Source organism: Chelon labrosus (genome assembly GCF_963514085.1).
Source record: "Chelon labrosus genome assembly, chromosome: 1".
NCBI classification, from domain to species: Eukaryota; Metazoa; Chordata; class Actinopteri; order Mugiliformes; family Mugilidae; genus Chelon; species Chelon labrosus.
The window spans coordinates 5,318,489-5,335,924 of NC_140337.1; the positions used below are offsets into that span (position 1 = coordinate 5,318,489).

The 17,436-nt window shown below is 39.8% G+C and overlaps 1 protein-coding gene across 1 annotated transcript; it reads right to left on the reverse strand.

Moving 5' to 3' along the window:
• Positions 1 to 7,816: 7,816 nt before the first annotated feature.
• On the reverse strand, positions 7,817 to 14,195 carry LOC311487629 (uncharacterized protein). Its single transcript, XM_084543980.1, has 12 exons — positions 13,860 to 14,195; positions 13,161 to 13,381; positions 12,943 to 13,018; positions 12,784 to 12,854; positions 11,984 to 12,112; positions 10,026 to 10,113; positions 9,820 to 9,908; positions 9,569 to 9,640; positions 8,745 to 8,840; positions 8,559 to 8,662; positions 8,290 to 8,398; positions 7,817 to 8,186 (listed from the first exon to the last, which is right to left on the reverse strand). Exons 1-12 carry the CDS (start codon positions 14,146 to 14,148, stop codon positions 7,977 to 7,979), a joined length of 1,554 nt encoding a protein of 517 aa, XP_084400106.1. The 5' UTR covers positions 14,149 to 14,195; the 3' UTR covers positions 7,817 to 7,976.
• Between the last annotated feature and the right edge of the window lie 3,241 nt (positions 14,196 to 17,436).

Sequence of the window (17,436 nt, forward strand, 5' to 3'; positions counted from 1 at the left end):
AAATAATTGGTAATACGCCAGACTAGTAGATATAGAATTAAAAAAATAAATAAACAAATAAAATAAAATAAAAAACTATGGCAGAAATCCAAAAGAATTGTGTAAAATGTGCAAATCTGCCCTGTGGACAATTCAGTTTAACAATATGGAGCCCCAGAGTCTCCTATTTATTTTTAAAGTATTATATTTTATGCTGAAGCACATCTGAACTTGAAATGTGTTCAGTTAAATGACTTTTACATTTTTAAAAAAAATGTTTAACAGGCTTTAACTTGATGTCAGCAGAAAGGTCAGTGAAGTCATAAAATACTTATACTTTGATAAAACAGTTCATATTTGTTTGCTCTGTAAAGGTTTTCCTTACCTGATCAGATCAACCAGTCGTGGTAAATGTTGCAGAGTTAGTCTGGAGGAGATTGGAGCTATCTGAAGTTTAGGTCTGATAGAAGTACGGTATTTTCACTTGCTTTTTAAAGAGCACAACTCACCATCAAAGTTAGGAGCACCATCCAATCAGAGTACTGCAAACTGCTCTTTCACTATATATGGCTATGATCATTGCCAAAAAAAAAGTGTAACATGCAAATATTTGTGGACAGAAATGGACTAGTCACCGTTTCTGTAAATGAAGAAGTACGATCACTGTGGGTGTCATCAAAAATATGAAGTTAGAAAACAAAAAACAACCACACAGGCACCAAGCAGGACTTGGGTACATGCTAAAGGTCTTTCCGTGATCTGCAACAGATCTTAACATTTATACATAATAAGCACATGTTCACATAAGTCCTGAAAGTCTACAAAGAGAGCTCAGTCAAACAAATGAAACTTAAATATTTAAGCTTACTTAAAATTACTTACTTCAGTGCTTTGTTTATTCAAGAAAATGAATCATTTGTACATGTCTGTGAGCTGAAAAAGTAAGTGAACTCTTGTTTTCAGTATCTGCTGTGACCCCCCTGTGCAGGAATAACAGCAACTAAATGTTTCCAGTAACTGTTGAACAGTCATCTACAGCATCTTGGAGGAATTTTAGCTCTTTCCTCAATACAGAAGCACTTCAGTGTTTCTCACATGATACATATACATATTGGATAAAGGTCAGGACTTTGACTTGGCTGTTCCAAAATATAAATGATATTTTTCTTAACCATTCTTTCGTAGACGTGTGTTCTTGTTTTCAATGTCAACTGGTGGAATTCAGAAAAACGTTGATATTCTGAGTCATTTTTATGCAGGAATGTACAAATTCTGAAGGCCCCAAAAGCCTTTAAATGGTACTGTATGCAAAACTCTGTAAAGTTTTTCACCTTGTAAAAACAAACAACATTATATGACCTGTATGTTTACAAATGACATATGCAGTTCCTCATCACACTTGGTGTAACTAACAGGATCGCCAACACCTCTTTTCTGCTGTGTTCTTGCAGCAACAACCTTCCACCAGGCTGGTAACAGTCATTTGCCAGTGGGTCATTCTGGGCAGTGATTGTGCTCCCTATTCTTGTAGCCAGGGCTCCAGGGTAGAGAGGGCTCAGCTGAGCCAAGGCTGTCTTTATGGTCCTCTCTCAGCAGAGACATTATATAAAGAATAGTTTTATGTAGCCTAAAACCAATTTCTATCCATTTCCGTGACCTGGAGCCAATATGGTCTTGGCTTCACCGGTCAATTAAAGACATGCACAGTCAACAGTAACTAAAGTGAAAAAGTAAGCAACCTCCCAAACAACCGTAGAGTATGATGCCTTGGAATAACTCTACCAAACTCACTTTTCATAATTAGACTCACTGAATATGCTTAAAACTAATCTCATTGGCCAAAAGACAAAACTTCGAAGCTACAGTTACAGTGAAACTTGATAATCTAGCCTGTCAAAAATCTATCTATCCTCCTGACTACCAGTAGTTCAAATTTGTCCTCAGTAGAGAACATTTGTAAACCTGAATATCTCCCAGCCACTGCATACTGTTGAATTAACTCCCTTTGCTATCTACAGAGGACATTTAGAGCTTTTCATTCATTCATTCATCTTCTGTACCTGCTTATTCCTGTTAAGGGTCGCGGGGGTCTGCTGGAGCCTATCCCAGCTGTCATTGGGCAAGAGGCGGGGTACACCCTGGACAGGTCTCCAGTCTATCGCAGTGCTAACACAGAGAGACAGACAACCATTCACACTCACACTCAATCCAGAGTCACCAATGAACCTAATGAGCATGTCTTGGATGGTGGGAGGAAGCTGGAGTACCTGGAGAGACCCCACGCAGACACAGGGAGAACATGCAAACTCCACACAGAAAGGCCCAGTCGGCCCATGGATTTGAATCCGGGACCTTCTCGCTGTGAGGCATCAGTGCTAACCACCTTGCCACTGTGAGCTTTTCAATGATACCAAAAAAGGAGTGGGGCTTTGGGACCTTTCTCTTTCTCATTAAGGAAAATGTCATCCATCAGTTATATGATATCTTAAATAAAATAAAATAATATTCTAAATACCTTACAAAGATTGGGGAATTTAAAAAAAAATTAATTGGACAATATTTTTTTTCCTGGTAGTCAGGAGGCTGTGGTCATGAACTTTGGTTAGTGACGCAAAGAATTATGGATAAAAGCCACCATCTTATCTTTTTTCCTCACCTTATCTTGGCTCAGCCTTTGAGGTTAGGGCTTCAACTTCCCAAGGAAGCTTGGAGTAGAGCTTCGAAAGTGCAAGTTTTCTGCTGAGGATGAATCCTGGGTGCCCCTTTGGTGGCTGTCAGCTACGAGGAAACCCCTGAAGTAGACCTAAAATATCTGGGAGAGCATCAGGATATTCATAAGGATCTAGAATGTGTTGCTAGGGAGAGGGACACCTGACATTCAGTTCAATTCAATTCAATATAGCGTCAATAGCAATACAAATTGTCTCAAGACACTATACAAAAACTCCCTTTTAACAGGAAGAAACCTTGAGCAGGGGAGGGGAGGAGGAGGAAGAGGAGGGGAGGGAACATCAATGCCATGTTTGTTTGTCGCCACTGTGATCCAGCTTTGCTCTTCTTTCACCTTGGAATCCACAGCAAGCTGTGAGAGGTACTGTCAAATTACTGTGAAAGGGAAAGCCTAATTGGGGTTATTGAAAGCTGTGACGGCACCCCAATGCAGATTTACAGACCCTGCATGCAAAACATTTTAAATTGTCATTCAGTTAAAGTGGAAGTGAAGTTGAACTAAGACTTTCAGAGACATCTCAGTTTAGCCGTAGCCAGTTTCGTCGTAGCGCTTGATGGTTTTTGCAACTGCACTTGGGGACACATTCAAAGTTTTTGCAATCTTCCCGGACTGACTGACCTTCAGTTCTTAAAGCAATGATGGATTGTCGTTGCTCTTTACTTATTGATTGGTTCTTGCCATATTATGAATTCTAACAGTTGTCAAATAGGGCTGTCAGCTGTGTACCAAACTGACTTCTGCACGCACAACACAACTGATGGTCCCAACCCCATTAAGAAGGCAAGAAATTCCACCAATGAACCCTGACAAGGCACACCTGTGAAGTGAAAACCATTTCAGGTGACTACATCATGAAGCTCACTGGGAGAAGTCCAAGGGTTTGCAGCGCAGTCAACAAAGCAAAGGGTGGCTCCTTTAAGGACTCTAGAATATGAATCATATTTAGAGTTATTTCACACTTATTTGTTTACTACATAATTCCATATGTGTTCATTCATAGTTTTGATGTCTTCACTGAGAATCTACAATGGTAAATAATCATGCAGATAAAGAAAAACCATTAAATGAGAGGGTGCGTCCAAACTTTAGTTTGTGTAGATTAGTGTAAATGACAAAATAAAGTAAACAAGCAGTGGCTGGGTCCACAGTTACCTGTTATCATCATCCGGGGTCTGTAGATTGACATACTGACCTCTGACCTGGATGATGTCATCTCTGAGCGCCGTGCACCCGCAATGGTCGGTTGGTTTACCTGTAATTTGCTACTGCTAGTTTATTTGCAACATGGCTGAATATTTTTCTGATTCTGAGGTTGTGGATGACGACTTTGTTTATGATGGACGTCCTTACTGTTTTGAGCCAGAACTGAGTTAGTAACTGAAATACTCCACTATAAAAGTAACTAGTTACCATGGAAAGTAACTATTGCAGTACTCTTTTAAAAAAAAAATGTTTAAATACGTCTAAGAATTAGATTTTTTTCAGAGCGTAATGTACACTTCATGTGTCTGTCCTTGCCTTTTACTTCAATGAGGTTAAAGCAGTGCCTACACTTCCACCCTGAAAACGGCAACTTTACCTCTGAATGCTCCAAACTCAAGTAATATCATGTACACTTTACACTTGAACATTTACATTTCAATCAATGACACAAGTAGGTTTAAGACATTTATTTTAATTATATAATGCATATAATTATAAGTGAAGCAAGAGTACAATGTAAAGGAAATTATTTTAACATTGTATACTCATATGTGAAAACAAAACCTCTTGGGTTTTAGGTTAGCATACTTTTTTTGTTGCAAATTAGCTGTAGCTTTATATTTCTGTGCAGTTGTCTTATTGTTACAACCTTGAAAAGAATGCATCAATTGGTATTTTACAACATATTTGTTATCGATAGCAAACAACCTTTTCTACCTATATGTAACTTCACTTTTTAGGTGAAGGTGATTTTGACAAAGGTGTACAAAAATGACTTAATGCAAAACACATGAAATAAGGATTTGTAAGGACGGGTATGCAGGAGAGGGAGGAGCAGATGTAACACAATGAGAGCAACTGGGATAGAGAGAAGAATATGCCTCTATGTCCTGCTGATTAATCAAAGGCTATAGGCTATTAGCCCTAGCTGCATGTCATCAGTGTGCCAATGCATGCCACTAGAAGGCTGTGGCATGCAATAAGCCACTTTTTGATCTCGGCCTTACTGAAAGATACAGTGTCAAAAATGTGTTATACTTTCATTTCATACCAAAACCATAAAATAGCACTGAAAAATCACAGAAGAAATCCTGTAAGTGGCAGTTCTATTCATAAAGCCTCACGTTACACGATAACATTTGTTGTTTCGGTGAACTAGCACCATCAGTGGCCACAATAGAAACAGACTGGTAAAAAATGCACCCCATGTATTCACATGGCTACAAAAGTGAGTTAATCCCCAGAGACCAACATATTAAAAAGTCTACTTTTACAACAGGAATAAACATGTTTAGAGCACGGGACAAAAAGACAGTTTTAGTCTATAATGCTAACTTCCTCATTCAACTGTATGGGGGTGAATTTTTATATAACTCTCCCATTTCATATTTGTAGCTAATATCTGCATAGCTATCACAGACATAAGGCACCTTATTAATTCATCCTTAGGCATAAAATGTTTTATGAAAATATATATTTTGACATGTTCTCTTCACTTCATCACAATATCAGGAAATCTACATTAATCTATAGTTAAAAAAATAAAGTTGAAATGATGACTCACACCACAGGAAACTTACACCAAGACTTACACCAGTAACCTCAGCTTCATTCACTTCTTCTTTTGCACGGAGGATATGATGAGAGGATCAGCATTTTTCTCATTCCGTTTGAGGTGAGGACTGAAGTATGGGAAGATCTCCCCACCGAACAGACACTCGGTAAAGGAGTAAATGTGAGACTGGGTCGTCACATCGTAGAAGGACACGAGGCCTTCCTCGTAATCTACAAACACCCCCACTTTTTGAGGTTTCTCTTTCAGGGACAGTTGGACTGGCGGTGCCGTCATGGCTGCGTACTTTTTGCCTTCAAAATGTACAGTAATCCAGTAACCATTATCTGGGTTAAGCGTGAGTTTACCCTTGCGGTTCGCATTGCCCCTTGCTACACCCAGATCCCAGCCAGTTTTGTTGCTGACCTCCACCTCCCAGTAAGACTTTCCAGAGGTCAAGCTGTTGCGTCCCAAGACGCTGCCGAACACATCAAACCTCTCTGGAGCATCAGGAACTGTAGACTTCTTTGTGCCGTCTCTTACTTTCTTCCCATCATCAGAAAGAACAAGGCACTGATGTGCAGTGGCTGGGTCCAGCTTTATGTCCACTAGGGTTGCACAAAGAATACAATTAGATAAGGGAAACAGAATCAGGACGCAGTCCTAATGCAATAAATGTAAATATGGAAAGAAGCATCAGAATTGTAATGAACCACAGTAATTTTGGTTGTTTTGATACCTGGGTTGTAGTACCTCCACTACTACCAAAAACGGGTATTTGCCCCAATTGTCCAGTGTAGAAAGGGTTGACATTTTGCCAGCTCAGGCTACCTTTACACTGCTAGAAAAGAACTCTTCTTTGACGCACTGGTAACTACAGTGTAAAAATTGATTTACTGTAATGTAAAATTAGCCAGAGCAAGCATAATGCAGCAACTTGGCAATATTTGACACTATAAGCCATCAGAAAAACACTGATGTGTGCAGTATGCAAAGCTGCGGTTTGTGAAGGGTACCCCTAGTGTTGCCAGTTTCATCACCAGCAATCTTATCAAGCATTTTAAAATTTAACACCAAGGGAAAAGGGCAAAAAATTCATTGGTCTGCATTAATAAACACTGTTGGTCAGGGAAAACTTCGGATTTGTACACTTAATGGATCATTGAGATCCACACTACATTTTCCCTGGCCCTATCACATGCGTCTCTGTAACAGGCATCCACAAACTGTAGGAGATAGCAATAGAACATGCTATCAACATGATTTGATTTACAGGCTTTTAGCTGTCATAGCTTAGCAATCATATCAAAATATTCAGTGTTGCATCAGTGCCCAGTATTGGTCAATGTGCATCAGAACTGGCCATGAAAAGAACTAAATGATACCTGTATAACTATAATAATACATATAGGCATATGTTGACGTGAATGTACATGTGACTGATATTCATTAACCAATAACTACTCCATAAGGATCAGGCACTCTTCAGTTCACTTAAGGCTTAACCGTTTTGCCAGTGGGCCCGGTCAAACCAAAGGTGGCATTAAACAGAAACTATTAACAGGGCCAAGGTGGTGAGCTACTGTGTTAGCTGACTTACAATTATTTTGGACAATGAATTAGCACTGTTTATCCAAGAAATGCAATGTATGAGTGGTCACGTTTCTCATGAGTGGTGGCCTCTCAAGATGTTGAAACATGCTGCATCTCTGCTCTATACTTCATGTAGAATATGACACAGCTAATTATGGTTGGCACTGTACGCCAAAGCTGCTGCAAGACAATAACGGTGATACCATGAAAACTAAATGTTTTAGGACCCAGATATTCTGATTATATTCAGATAGTTTCCCTTACTGTGGGAAAAGATCTCAAAGGATTTGGGAATTGATAGATTCATTGTCACCATGAGGGACATATGCTTCCAGAGTGTTTGTATGCTTTGTCTCCATGTTTCAAACTAAAAATTTTCAACAGTGTGCAGGCAACTTTAACACCTTTTATGGTAGAATACTGTACGTCCAAACTTAATACACAACTTAAGCCACAAAAATTAGAAGACACATAGAAGATTAAAAATGGAGAACTCACAGATTCAAGATTGCATTTGGCTCAACTAGAAGTTGAGCAAGTTGGTGATAATGCAACTTGTATATGGCATTTGGGTGTATATGGCGAAATGCTATGACTCGAGTCTGGCTGCTTTTTCTGTGTGGTTTTTCTTTTGTAAAGAAACATGGCAGAAAATACCACAAAAGATTGCACTTACACCATTCCACTCCGTGGTCACACAAGAAAAACAATGTGAAATCTGTCTTAACTAATTAAATACCTAGTTATTTACTGTATTATTTTGTGTCATCCACACAAGAGGCAATACAATATACAGTTACAGTAAAGTGTAGAATAATAACCAGGTTCCTATGTATTTGAGTAGGATTTATGTTTTTGAGATACACACCTGCAAATGTTGGAATCCTCTTGAGTTCTGTGGAAATACAAATTGACGTTTTAGCCAATGAACCAAATGACACCGAATGAATTAAATACAAACTGTGACAGATGTTTAAACTCGCCAACAGGAGAGAGGTTTTCCAGTTTCTCTTGGATCTGTTTCATCATTCTTGAGGTCGTCGTTCTCAGGGTCCCGAAGGAGGATGAGGTGTCAACCATTGCGTGTGTCCGGATAGTTAAATCATCCAGGCTTGTTAGAGGAGGACCCTGCGCACACATGGGGAAATGACAGTATGTTGGATACAAGTTTGAGTTGAATTAAAAGCTTCCTGTGTTTGTGCTAGTATGGTATGATAATTATGATACTCACCTTCCAGTCTGGATTAATGTCCAGCTCACCGATGGTCTCTCTGAGTGCATCAATTTCTCTTTGGAGTTTCTGAACCAGGTCTCGTTCTGCTTTTTTCACTTTCCGTCTCCTAAAAATAATGCATTAGGCAGCTTGTTTTAGTAAAATATACTGTGCTGTAACTGCCTCAACAATGCATTACTGTGAAGACGCTTATTCACAGATCAGTATCCAGACTGTATGTACAGTAACCCCAAATGAATTGAGTTACAGTCGTGACATGCACACACCTCTCCTCCAGAGGCTGAAGGGCTTCCTGCCGAGCATCCTCCACCGCCCTCATCACCTCTGAGAACACGCTGTTGATCTCCAGCCACTCGGCATCCAAGCTGCCCTGAAAGAGTGATGAAAAGTGCCGAGATGTTACAGAAATGTCACAACAGAAATCGCAAAGTGGAACTGCCGCCGCGTCTTACCTTGCAGGCTTTAACAGATGATCTGAATTCGGTCATCTTGTGCTCTCTCATGCGAATTTTCTGCTGTAAATCAGCTCTCATCCTGTCCTGTCTTGCCTTGAAAGAAGGGAAAAAGTGAAATTCTGAATCGAGTATAACAAGACCAAAGTGTCTACAGTCAGGAAAGGTGTTGTGTGAGCCCACAGCTACGGTGCTTTCAAGTTACTGAAAACAGCTTTCCGTGGAAAAATGAATATGGCTTCAATACTGGCTTCACTGCAGTATGGGACCAGTGGTGTTTTGAGCTAAATGCTAACATCAAAAGTCACAAAAACAAAACCAACATTCTGATGTTTAGCTAGCATAATAGCACAGTCAGCATCTTTCTCTCTAATTAGTGCAAAAACAATGTTTTTAAGAAAGTGTTGTAGCAGTAACCTCAAACGTGGACTTTTTCATGAGTTGTGATATGTTTGCTCTCACTATCAGTCTTGTATATGGTAGTTTAATCATTTAGATTTTGCTTTCATAATTTTTAAAGCTCATTAGCTTTAGTTGTTTAGTTGTTGGCCTTTGTAGGATTTTAGGCGCCAACAGTTGCCTCGCAGCGGTCCTGTCGCTAGCTTACAGGTGACGTCAAAACTTCAATGACATGCATTTCATGCTTTTTCATGTTGCAATCACAAGCTTTCCAAGTTCCATTTGAAGGCAGCAAATGTTTAGATATATGAGTGTGAACAAAATGGTGGATAAACCAACATAGCAATGAATCTGTTCACTGATGTTGCCATCTTTAAGTAAGGCTGCAAACTTTAGATAAAAAAAAAACAAAAAGAATTTAGTACCTTCTGCAGTTTTTGAGTCTCCCTCTCTTTATCTTTTTCTTTCTCCTTTACTTTCTCCTTCGGGACGTCCACCTAAACCATACAACCATACATAATTTATTTACAGTAGAACAATTCAGCAACGCAGTTAATAGAACACAGGTAAAGGAAATAGTATGAAGGTGGATAAACTTAAGAAATGATTCCCAAAAACTACTTCCTAACTAACTAACTAACTTCCTATCATTTCAAAAAGAAGAAACCTGAGGTACCTGCTGCGGGCCAGTGGAGAAGTCAAGTGCTCTGCGGGCCTTTTCTGAGGCGGTGACGGTTTGATGAGTGCGCTGTGGGGTCTCAAAGACTGAAGAGAAAAAATTCACTGACTGAGTATCACTGCACATAAAGCTGACTTGAGATATTTCCGTATGTTATTCTTGTTCTGTTGCCGTTATGAATTGAACAGAACTACAATACATACATGATTTTTCAGTATCCTTCACAGGGCTGTCTGCAGCTGCAGGGTTGTTGTGGGTGTTGATCTCCTGCAACGCTGGCATCAAGAAAGGCTGTCAGAGAAAAGAGAGAAGGAGGTTTGAAGGGTTTCACTTAATTAAGCTTGGCTAACTTTTCCCAGTCGTTCATCAACACACTTTCACCTGTGTTAACCAGAATGTAACGGTCGTATTAGTCTTATGCCTATTCTATTGTTTTCATATTGCACTATTTAAGCGAGGAGCTACCACCCAAAATTTTGTTACGTTCTCACATAATGGCAATAAAGGATTCTTGATTCTTTTATGCCTCTGCTGACCAGTTACATTCAGAGTAATCATTGTATCTTATTAGATGTCTGTATAGGTTTGTCATATTTAGCATATGTACAACTACGTTGTAGGCAAAAAAACAAAACAAAACAAAAAACATGTCATCCTTGAGTAACAATTTTGCCACACTTGAAGAAGAAATTCACATAAGATGTTCCTTAAACCCTGTCCACATACTGTATAAAGATATTTTCTTGTTGCCTGTCGCTTTGTTGTTGACGCTTTGTCTCTAGTGGATGTTCAAGGCTCTGGTTGACAAGGTAACCCTTTTGTATGTTCCCCAGCCCAAATGTGTCCCAGTGAAACAAGCACAGCATAAAAATATTGCTAGTTTATGTAAGGAGCTAGCTCTTCTTGTCTTCACCACTCTAGATTTGGAAAGAAAAGGCTCCATGTATCGACATGTTATTGTTGGTGTTTCCTCACAGTAAACATCTAGAGAACTTTGTGTTAGCATCATAAGTCAATCAGCTGTATCAGTTCCTCCCACTGGATGTCACCTCAATCATGTAGGCTCAACATTTAGGGCCCGTCCACACGTACGAAAACGATCTTTTCCCTCTCCGTTTTCGATCATCGTTTCAAGAAATATCCGCGTCCACACGGATCCGTTTCAGCACGACCGAAAACGCTACTTCCTATTCCAGGCCTATAAGTGGCGCTGTTTCGGTTTCAGAAATTCACCAAAAATGGAGAGGAAGATGCGGAGCATGCGCATAAAGCTTGAGTGCTGTTTACAAATCGCCTTTTTTGCTCAGCGTGGTGGCACAGGAGCATGATATTTTGCCCTAGTAACCCTAATAGGCTCAATATCGTCTCCAGCATGAAAACTAGCTTGTAGTCCGCCATTGTTGTTGATGTTGTTACGAGACGTCTCGCGGGATGTGGAAGGCTGCTCGGGAGTGTGGCGATGACGTCATCGTTTTCCCCGTATTCGCCATCCACAAAGAAACGCAAGAGCTGCGTTTTCGAATTTCTCCACCCTGGGACCCGTTTTCAGAAAAGTGCGTTTTAGGGCAATGCGTTTACAGGATACGTGTGGACGAAAGGCCAAAACGATGAAAAACTTCTGCGTTTCGGCGTTTTTGCGTTTCCGTGTGGACGGGCCCTTAGATCAGTTCTACTTGGTTTGTCATTGCAACAACTCGTTGAATGTCATTAACAACAGCATTGCTGGTAGTCTCTTCCTTTAAGAATGCTCGTTCACGTTAGGACTGAACGGAATGATACATAATAAATAAACACACTACCTTCAGAGGCATAAAAATGCAAGTCTGATATTAAAATCCTCATACAGTGCATGTGGACAAAGTGATTTGAGGTACAAGATTATTTAGTAACTGTCTTTGATGACTTAGTAAATAGGATAAGAAGCTTAGCTTATAGAGCTGGTTATATATAAGTTTTGGTCTTTTCATTACAGGAACATATCTACCTCCTTGACTCCTTGAACATACCTAATGTATTTACAGTAGAACAATTCAGCAACACAGTTAACAGAAAACAGGTAAAGAAAATAGTATAAAGGTGTATCTGGGTGGATAAACTTAAGAAGTGATTCCCAAAAACTACTTTAACTTCTGTCATTTCAAAAAGAAGAAACCTGAGGTACCTGCTGCAGACCAGTAGAGAAGTCAAGTGATCTGTGGGTATTTTCTGAGGTGGTGTCCATCACAGGGTTGTCTACAGCTGCAGGGTTGTTTTGGGTGTTGATCACCGGCAACACCGGCATCAAGAAAGGCTGTCAGAGAAAAGAGTAACAATTGTGCCACATTTGAAGAAATTCACATAAGATGTTCCTTACGCCCTGTCCACATACTGTACAAAGATATTTCCTTGTTGCCCGTTGTTTTATTCCTGATGCTTTGTCTCTGGATGTTCAAGGCTCTGGTTGACAAGGTAACCCTTTTGTATGTTCCCCAGCCCAAATGTTTCCCAGTGAAACAAGTATAGCATACAAATATTGCTAGTTTACAGTATATAAGGAGCTAGCTCTTCTTGCCGTCACCACTCTAGATTTGGAAAGAAAAGGCTCCATGTATCGACATTTTGAATGTTGTTGTTGGTGTTTCCTTGGAGTAAACATCTAGGGAACTTTGTGTTAGCGTCATAAGTCAATCAGCTGTATCAGTTCCTCCCACTGAATGTCACATCATCACCTCAACATTTAGATCAGTTCTACTTGGTTTGTCATTGCAACAACTTGTTGAATGTCATTAACAATGGCATTGATGGTAGTCTCTTCCTTTCAGTACCCCCGCTCATGTTCAGAAGAGCTGGGCAGATGAACGGAATAATATGTAATAAATAAACACACTACCTCCAGAGGCATAAAAATGTGCATGTGGACAAAGTGATTTGAGCTGAAACGGTTCCTTTTCCACATTCAAACAAGCCAGAAATCTAAAGCACCTGTGGACCAGTGGTGAAATCTTGATGGCCATTGTCCAACTTGGCGCCCATTTGTAGCTGTCTTTCAACCACTGTAAGGAAAGAGGATGGTTCACCATTAAACAAAGCCTTTTCTTTATGTGTGTTATTTTCTGTTATGAATAAAATTATAATGCGTACATGAGTTGAACATCTCCATTACGCTGTCTTGTTTGGCAGCTGTTTTATAGCTCAGGTCTGGAGACATGAGCACATTCTGTCGGAGAGAGGTACAAGATTATTTATTTCGATTTACATGATTTTATAACTGTCTTTGATGACTTAGTAAATAGGATAAGAAGCTTAGCCTATAGAGCTGGTTATATGAATGTTTTGGTCTTATCATTACAGGAACATACCTCCTCCTTGACTGGAGCACCGATAAATGGCCTGCTGTCCTCTTGATAAGAGTCCTCCCACTTATCTCTCCAGATGTACTGTTCGCTCTCAGGGATCCTCATTCCCTTTTGTGTGCATCCCATCTTTCCCTGGTGAATTCTCAGGCCTTGGTAAGTTGTCATGTTGGACCATCCACAGTGGCAAATCTGGAGGCTCGTGTGTGACGAAGAGTCTGTTGTGTCTGTGTTTGAGAATGAATGCGCAGTTAATGTGCAGGAACTCATGAAAGGCTACATGTTATAAATTCGTATTAGCTCCTGTTATTGAAGGAGATGCATTGCTTGTCGATTAGTGTGCAGAAATATGTCTGGTGTGAACAGCTAGGCTGCTACTCTGGCCAAAATTAACCAAATGTTACCAAATTTAATTTGTTTACAAAAATAACAGAATATTGACAGTATATTTCTTAGTTTTATTTATCTAAAAAGGGTAAGAAATTGACGGTTAATCAATATATGGTCGATGATGCTGTGAAAATAAGCAGAATTATGACAGATATTGGGGTTTCTAAAGAACAATGAGTGCCACAAAGGCACCAGAAGCCTTTTGTCCCTCAACTTTGAAATAGAGCCACCAGATGTTGTATCTACACGTGCGGCAAGTATGTTAACTAACGACCACGGACAGATGCAACAGTACACAACCTGGACAGCACTCACCAGTCTTGAACATGTCAATCCAAGGATCTTCTCGTTTTACTGGAGGAACTATAAAGGTCAGTTTTCGATGTAAACTATAGTATTCACTCTGAGGGATGCTCATCCCCTTCGGCATGCATCCCTTCTTCCCCTGGTGAATTCTCATACCCTGGTAGGTTGAACCAGACCAACCGCAGTGACAAACGTGGCTCATGTTGGACGTACCTGTATGATACATGCAAGAAGATACATAGCACCATGTAACACACTGAGGAAATAACTTGAATCTCCATATTCGCAGTAGCAACATGCTTCTCCAGGACAGAAAGCAACATTAGGCGTAGTCCCAGTGTGGTTATAGAGTTACAAATAAATGATTTTCAATTACAACAACAGGCTTAGAGACAACTAGTTGTGTAGCCCTCCCAATTAATAATAAGAATAATAGAATAAGAAAACCTTTAATAGTCCCACAATGGGGAAATTGCAGTTTGCAACAGCATACAGACATGACAGAGATAGAACAGATAACAGACATATTGCACATATTAGGAGTGCTCGCCGTGGAGCCTAACAGCAGCAGGAAGGAAAGACCTTCTGTATCTTTAGTTCACACATGGAGGGTGAAGCAGTCTGCCACTGAAGCTGCTCCTCAGTCCCTTCAGGTCACCATGGAGGGGGGCCGGACTCATCGTCCAGCATGGAGGACAGTTCAGCCAGAACTGGTTTTGGCCTTCATCTTGACTCTGGCTTGCATAGTATTAAAGGAAACTCCTGTCTTAAATCTTAATGTCCTTGTACAGGCATTTGAATATGAAACTAAATCCCAGTTTGAAGGTTCTGCTGCTCAAATTCAGCCCACCACACTTTTTAAAACCTCACATAAAACTACCGCTGTTTATTTTCATTGGATGCGCAGGATAGTGATTAGTCGCCCTCTAGTGGTGCTGAGTATGTTGTGCAAATCCTGCACGGATGACACACACATATATACACATTTGTACAGTTATCTTAGTGAGGACGTTCATTGGCATTGGCATTTCCTAGCCCTTTACCCCAACCCTAACCATGTCAGCTCAGTGCCTAACCCTTACCCTAATCCCCTCCGACACTCTGTCTTCTTTGTACTGCTATCACGTCGGCGTTTCCGCTGCCTGAGGACAAAGACTGAGAGGCTGAAAAAGAGTTTCTATCCACATGCCATCCGCCTGCTGAACTCTGAGCCTTAACTGGACTTAAATACCACTGCACCACTGCACTTTACTCACATAGCTGCTTTCAGTACTGTAAATGTGTGTATATATACGAGCTACCCCCCTCTAAGTTTACATTTTGAGTTTACAGTCTATATTTTATTCTATATTCTCAGTTTACATTTACACTTATATTGTTTACCTTGTGTGTTATGTGCAGTTATTACTGTTTTACTTTTTTTTACTACTGGCTGCAGGTACAAAAATACATGTATAACTGTGCATGTGACAAATAAAATCTTATCTTAACTGATCTGATCCTAACCATAACCTAATTTTAAGCTTTACCCTAAAACAGCCTTGCAAAGAAGTGAGGACCGGCCGAAATGTCCTCACTCTCCGATGGCGTAACACTCAAACTGCTCCTCAGAAAGACAGCAGTACAAGTACACACCCACACACTAACCCTAACCCCACAGCGACAGCCAGGAAGTGTTGCAGGAAGCGTTGAGTGTGTGTAGGTGCATGCAGTCAAAGAAAATCATAGTTTCAGCAATATCAGCTCTTGCAGCCTGAGACTGAATCTGCTTCGATTAACGCCATGAAGAGAAAACTATTAATTATTCCAGGAGGAAAATTTGAGACCACAGCAAAACAGAAAGAGGATTGTGTAAAAATATGATATATGTAGGGATAAAGTGGAGCTACCCCATATTTTCTTTATCATTACTAAAGCACTCTGTATATTTGAACTAAACATAAAAATATTCCATAGTTTTAGTGTATTTCTTCTACATTTTTTTATTTTTTTTTTTTAAACTTCTAGCCTAAGTGTTCACAGTCTGATGATCACTGTAAACCAATCACAAGTTTATTCTCACTTTATTGACTCTCACTATGGAGTGTGGACTTTGGAATAGGAGTCAATATCAACTTTATACTGTTTGAAAAGTAAAAATAACTGCTATTTGCATTGTGAGCTTGATTCGTTTCATCCTGACAGAAGAAATAAAGAGCAGCCTAATGATAAATAAAAAATAATACATATGGTCATCAGGGCATGGTAGGCGTACTCTGCACACACCCAGTGGTTTGCATGTATTTGCATTATTGCATGTTTCCCTTACTATCAAGCACTGTCCTGTGGTTATGGTGTTATACAACCTATTTATCTGTAAGTAGCACAGGAGAAAGTATCTTTTTATGCATCATTTGGTTAAATTAGACTGAATGAACCTCACTATGAGTCAAATAATGTTTTATTAGGCTTGTCTATTCTTAAGTTTTTTTAATACATACACATGAACAAATTTCAGTTAAACTAGCTGCAAACATCTTGTCTTGTACTTGTGTTTAACATGATCAAGTAATAACAAATCAGCAGACATGCAGCAGCAGCAGCAGCAGCCTACCTTACGCTCTCTGGTCTCGACGCTCCTCTGTGCGATCTGTCTTTCATTCCTGTGCGATCTGACTTTCATTTCTCGCTCCTCTCCCCACTACTGAAAGTTTTCAGTTTCGTTTCGGGCAAAACAATCCTGAGGCTTTTCCTCGGAGACTGTTTCTCAAACCACAATTACTGTACGCCCTCTGTACTCACCTGCTTTGGTTGTGTTTACATTAAGGGCGCCACTCTGCTGCAGGAACGACTTTTTATTGAAATGGTAAAGAAAAAGAAAGTATAAAGACCGCGCCTTCTACAGCTCGCACAAGTAATGTATCTGTGATGAGGAACATGCATGAGAAACAAGAAAAGACACTCAGTTCAGAGTGATCTGATAATACACATACAGTTCAAATTAACCATTCACATTGAACTGCACTATTAACAAAATACATGTTTCATGAATTACACTGTAAAAAAATAAATAAATAAAAAAAGCCACTGTGGAACTACAGGCATGCAGATACAGTTATTAGGAAATACAGTTAAATGTCTTTCTGAAACAACTGCAAACAGCAAAATAGTATTTAACTAGCTCAAGAATGAGAGCACATTCTGGTAATGCAAGTACAGATTAAACCTGTATATTAGCCAGAGAGGAAAGTGCACCAGCAGGTAGGCAGGTTATATTTTAGTCTGCCGTAAGGAAATACATTGCCACCCAGAAAAACAGAACGTGTATTACCCTAAATTAACCCCAAAAGAGAATATTTTTTAATTATACATGAAGAGCAAAGTGCAAACTCAAATGGCCTGTTGCAATATTTTGGATTGTCACGCAATACTCTTTAACTACACAAAGTTTTACAGGATGAGTCAGTCACAGGGAGTACTGCTGCTTGACCTGTGAATCAGATGCCAAATTCCAGTCTTTTGATACCATGTCAAGCATGCAAACGTACAAAGCACTGAGTGGCATTATGGGAACTGCAGTATGGAGTATGACACATTTTGCGCTGGG

Bases quoted from the DNA above. Each gene is read 5' to 3' on its own strand.
- LOC311487629 (XM_084543980.1), bottom strand. From the start codon at position 14,148: ATGTTGCTACTGCGAATATGGAGATTCAAGTTATTTCCTCAGTGTGTT. The intron at 13,382-13,859 runs GTGAGTGCTGTC...TCTCAAACACAG, and splicing joins GATTGACATGTTCAAGACTG to ACACAACAGACTCTTCGTCA. The intron at 12,113-12,783 runs GTGCTTTAGATT...TTTCTCTGACAG, and splicing joins ATTTCACCACTGGTCCACAG to CCTTTCTTGATGCCGGTGTT.